The sequence below is a fragment of the Carex rostrata genome, chromosome 27 (genome assembly GCF_964058835.1).
Source record: "Carex rostrata chromosome 27, lpCarRost1.2, whole genome shotgun sequence".
NCBI classification, from domain to species: Eukaryota; Viridiplantae; Streptophyta; class Magnoliopsida; order Poales; family Cyperaceae; genus Carex; species Carex rostrata.
Genome location: NC_135944.1, coordinates 3,869,005 through 3,874,627, shown reverse-complemented (window position 1 = coordinate 3,874,627; position 5,623 = coordinate 3,869,005). Strand labels below are relative to the sequence as shown.

Genomic DNA, 5,623 nt, shown 5'->3' with positions numbered 1-5,623 from the left:
AGATGGCAATGGTTGATGCAACAAAAGGTGACAATGACTCAAGTCCAGGAAATTCTTCCACGCATTCCTTAGGTCTGCCTCGGAAAACAGGCCTTCACCTTTTTGTCTTGAACTTGAGGTATTTTAATTTAATTTATTTGTTTCCCTTCATTTTATTTAAGAAAATAGTTGATGAACATTTTTGGCATGAATGAATATTAACCATTGTGCCAAAAGATAAGGAAATATATAATTCAAGTGTACAACAGAACAACCTGACTACCATGCATCTTCTAGAACTTTTCCAACTCACGTCACTTTCATGCTCATACAGTAGCTTTGCTCTTGCGTAAATTTTCCTAATTTCTTATCAGATAATTTTTTTTCTTCTTTAATGGTAAGATTACTGCGCATTGCTTGCAGCCGTGTGTTCACAAGGCAAAACAGAAATATAATCTGATTGTGTGCTTTTCTTGCAGCCGTGTGTTCATGCTTGACGATATAGGTTCAGAAATACTGCGCATTGCTATTCCTGCCTCACTGTCACTGGCAGCTGATCCAATTGCTTCACTAGTTGACACCGCATTCATGGGCCAAATAGGTTTCCTATTTTTCCTTTTCAGGCCAAATATTTAATCAACTATATAGGTCTTGTAATTAATTCAATGTATTTATTGGTTTGACAAATGACCCCTCCATCAACAGCACATGAACAACTTATCTATATAATTAACAACATAAGCAGCATGCAATCCTTAATATTAATATACTTGGGAAGAAAACACCAATCAGTTCATAAACAATAGAGCCTCCTGGCTGCTGATACACGACTTCAATCTTTATAAATATTTGTATAGTTAGTACACTCATGGATGTATATTTACATATTTACAAATTGCATTAATTGCAGGAAAGTCTGAGGTGGCAGCAGTAGGGGTGTCAGTTGCAATATTCAACCAAATTTCAAAAGTTTTCATCTATCCTCTTGTCAGTGTTACTACCTCATTTGTAGCTGAGGAAGAAGCACTCATTAACTGTGATACTGAAGAACAAAAAGTTGGAGATTTGGAAATTTCCAAATCAAGTATTCACGTTGAACCAACACAGATGCCTCCTTTAATGGGTACATTTGTCTTCCACCTCAAGGAATTGCAATTTTGATTGTAAATCCATATATGTGTACACACACACACACACACACACACATATATCCAATACAAAGTACGAAAGAATTTAAGTCTTCATTAAACAAGACACAGCAGAGAAAATAATATTGAATAAGAAAAGATTGCCTCAATGAGTTATGCTGCAAAATCATTTTTATTTTATTCTTTTTAGCTTATACCTCAATCTTTACAGATTCTAAAAATTCAAATTGCGGCAATGCGTTTGGAACTAACTATGAAAGTTTGCCAAAATGTGCAAGAAAGAGGAAGTACATCCCCTCAGTCACTTCAGCTCTGATTGTTGGAGCAGTTCTGGGACTTATTCAGGCATTCCTTTTAATTCTTACTGCCAAATATAGCATACTCCTTATGACGGGTGGAAAGCCTGTAAGTAATCTTTTTCTTAGTTTATAAATATTGAAATCACGCAGATGGAGCTGGTATTATGTTGATTATTTTCAAATTTACATATTATTATTATTAGCCATGCAGAATGTATATTATTTTCAATTTTTCATCCATTTAATACAGAGAGTAGATCAACTTGGTTTTTGCCTATTATTTTATGGCTTATTCATTAGTAATGATTTAGGGTGAATATGATTATTCAATGACATCATGGGTTTAAATTTTCTCAATTACAGAGCCAGCTAATGCGGAGACTTGCATTTCGTTATTTGACGATAAGATCACTTGGCTCTCCAGCTGTTCTTCTACAATTGGCAATGATAGGAGTATTTAGGGGATTTAAGGACACAAAAACCCCTCTTTATGCTACTGGTATAATAATTATATGATATTCGAAACAACAATTATGACTTCCCTGTGAAGTATGTTATTAACTTGATTTGTATTTGTGCAGTTATTGGGGATGTAATCAACATAATACTGGAAGCAATTATGGTTTTTGTTTTTCATATGAGTGTTACTGGTGCTGCTATTTCCCATGTCTTTTCCCAGTAAGATTTGGTTTAAATTATGTCTTTATGTATGTCTTCATGTAACTATAATTAATTGGATACTATGGTTACAATCGTATCTTACCCCACCTATTCATTATAGGTACCTGATTACACTTATACTGTTCTTCACACTGGTACGTCGAGTTGATATCATTCCTCCTAGCATCAAGTCACTCAAATTCCGTCGATTTCTTGGATGCGGTAAATCTTGAATAATTAAACCAATTCATTTTGATTTGATATGCCTACCTGACTTGTGCATTAGCAGAATAAAAATGAAACTTAATGAAAACTGTGGTTGTGTAGCACCTGCCATAATAGATAATAATAGCATCCTGATACTAAATTATTTGTTATGGATGTATAAATCTACTAATCATCTACATTAGACAAATCTTAAGACTAATATTACTAATTAAATCAATAAGCCTTTCATTTACTCTCTCGCTTGGTTCATCATTAATATTCCAATGGACCAATATTTCAGCAAAATTTCCCTCGTTACAATAATATCCTAAATTTAATTTCAGTCCATCCTGCAGGACTTGCTAATTATTTATTTTTATTTTTTTGATATTTTGGGCCCTGTATGCAAATGAGATAGATACAATTTGTAAGCATTTTGGTGCTTCTGACACAAATTTTATAGTTCTATTAACAATGATAAGTTAATTTTTTTTTTTGTTTTGTTTACCTGTGTTAGGATTCATGCTACTTGGAAGGGTTATAGCAGTTACAGGTTGCGTAACACTAGCTGCATCACTAGCAGCTCGGCAGGGAGACACTATTATGGCCGCATTTCAAATTAGTAATCAAATATGGATGTCTACATCACTTCTAGCAGATGGACTTGCTGTCGCTGGCCAGGTACGTAATTAATAAATTACTATAATACTGCTCGAGCTATATCCACAATCTAAAATGTCAATAATTTAAGAACTGATAAGTTCAAAACCCAAAGTGTGAGTGTGACCATCATAGAATTTGTTTCTCGTCTTTGAGTGTGACCATTCAGTTCAAAAGAAAGAAGTATCTTCTACAGGAAGCATTGCAGGAAAAAGATCAATAAAAGAAGCTGCTTCACAATGGGTCCAGTATTTGCTGCCATTAATAATGGCATATCTTTTTGCCATACTTCCAATACTAGTGTAAAAGTTATCGTTGGGGTTCCGGTGATCATTGTGTTAGTTTAATCAGTAAGATTTTTTTTGAGTTAAGATTCCGTAATTTTTGACATGTAGGCAATGTTAGCAGCAGCATTTGCCAAGTCTGACCATTACAAGGTGGTTGTATCTACAGCCCGTGTTTTACAGGTATTCTATACACAGGTTCTTAATTTGCTGAGCTTAACTATTTTTATTTTTTACAGCAACAAAAAATATTGTGTTCTTCATTAATCAAAGCTCTCATTCTTTGTAGTTGAGCATAGTTTTGGGACTATGCCTCTCTGTTTTTCTTGGGATCGTCTTGCATTTTGGAGCCAGCATTTTTGGCAAGGATGCTGATGTTATTGAAGTAGTTCATCAGTCCATTCCGGTAACACTTTTAAACATTATGCCCTTTTAGCATTAATTAAGTTTTTCAGTAGCTCATAATATATATAATTGTTTTCTTCTTTTAGTTTGTTGCAGGGTTACAAACAGTTAACTCTGTGGCATTTGTCTTTGATGGCATCAATTTTGGAGCATCAGACTACACCTTCTCTGCTTATTCCATGGTTCACACATGCATTTCAAATTTATATTTTATTAATCCACATTTGTCTTGAAAACTTTCAGTGTCTCTGAATTCATAAAATCAATCAATTCCTCCATAGGTTGGTGTGGCAGCAATAAGTGTTCCTTGCATTATAGTTCTTTCGATGCATGATGGATATATTGGGATTTGGATTGCTCTCGCATTGTACATGGTTTTCCGCACTCTTGCCAGCACTTGGAGGTAAATTCAACAGTACAAGGGTGAAGACGCATTGTAAAGATGTTCCTAATATATTCAAACAAGTTTTGAAAATCTCTTCGAAAATATCTCCACAAAATAGAAAACTAATGAACATAAAAAACTAACTAAAAGTATTTTATTTAAATTTCTTTTATGGTTTTTTGTTTTCAGGATGGGAACAGCAGCAGGTCCGTGGTCTTTTCTGTGAAAATCCCAGTGATATGAGGATCTATATATATATATATATATATATAATAAATATTTCTTTTGTAGCATAACTCCTTTATGCTGTATGAAATTGAACGAGTTTTGATATTGATTATATATATGATCAGCACCTAGCTAGCATATATCATTGATGTGGCTATGGATGCTTGCAGGGGCTTATATCTTTTACAAGTATTCCCCTTGTAATATTTTCATAATAATTGTTTGTTGTTGATATACACCTACATGATCTATTCTCACAACACCTACTATCAAACATATATAACAGATATGCTTTGTATCTGTGAAAAAATAACAGTGAAATCATGTACAAAATAATCAAACAGGACATGTACTAATTTAATAACACATCCATGCATTCTTTGTACCAATTTGAAATGTGCAGTAGAAAAATTACAATTACTTGTACCAGAAATGAATAACTGAAATATAAACAGTTAAATTCAACATGGTATTAAAAAGGTAAATAGTTGTTCAGAACAATAGTACTAGTACATTAGTTGTACTACCCGCATGATTCATTTGTACTACCTGCAAGACTTTTTCTGCTACCTACAGGATTCATTTGTACTACCCACAGGGTTCATGTTTGCATCACGTAGAGAAATTCCACTGAGACCAATAGTTGTGCAACCCGCAGGATTTTTTGTGAGGGTTGAAGGAAACTCAAACCCTAGAAATTTATGAAGAAGTGGCGCAATTTAAGAATCCTACTACCCGTAGGAAATTTCCTACAACCCGCATAAAACCTACCAAATTCATCAGATTTCCTTCCCGATTGAGTTGAATTGCTTCCTAAGTCGTCCATAAATCCATAAAAAGGGTAGAGAGCAGCAGGAAGAGACCATCCTGGGTTTTGCACTATTTTTTATTCCATCGATACACTTTTTGAAGCCCTTCATTTCACTTAGATTATTCTCTGCTGAAGCGAAAAAAGAGGAAGAAGAAGAACAGGAGGGTTACACAAGCCCTCTGACTAATACACGATTCTTCAAACAACTCATGCAATTTGATTAGAGCCTAGCAGCTTGTGTGATACTCAACACAAATACCCAGGAACAACTCGCTCATTCTTGTGCAATTGTTCATGCAAGTATCCAGGTTATTTCATTTTGGATGTTTGGTTTTTGTCTGCTTATTCGTATTTCACTCAGTTTTTAAATAAGTATAGTGGGTTTAATTGAATAATGGAAGGAGCTAGCAAGCCATAAAAGAAGCGCACAAGTAGCAACTAGCATTGCTTTGGATGATATACATATTTTATCCTTTCATTATGCATTATTCTTTTACAAACTTAATAACCTTTTTAAAAAAAAATGTCAAAATGGTATCAATATAGTATACTGATAA

General features: G+C 34.0%; 1 protein-coding gene across 1 annotated transcript; it reads left to right on the top strand.

Annotated features, from left to right (window-relative positions):
* Positions 1 to 463: 463 nt before the first annotated feature.
* Positions 464 to 4,484, top strand: LOC144545197 (protein DETOXIFICATION 42-like). Its single transcript, XM_078293789.1, has 12 exons — positions 464 to 580; positions 890 to 1,102; positions 1,339 to 1,532; positions 1,790 to 1,925; positions 2,008 to 2,104; positions 2,208 to 2,308; positions 2,811 to 2,974; positions 3,349 to 3,420; positions 3,527 to 3,643; positions 3,729 to 3,824; positions 3,924 to 4,045; positions 4,217 to 4,484. Exons 1-12 carry the CDS (start codon positions 469 to 471, stop codon positions 4,251 to 4,253), a joined length of 1,461 nt encoding a protein of 486 aa, XP_078149915.1. The 5' UTR covers positions 464 to 468; the 3' UTR covers positions 4,254 to 4,484.
* Positions 4,485 to 5,623: the final 1,139 nt, after the last annotated feature.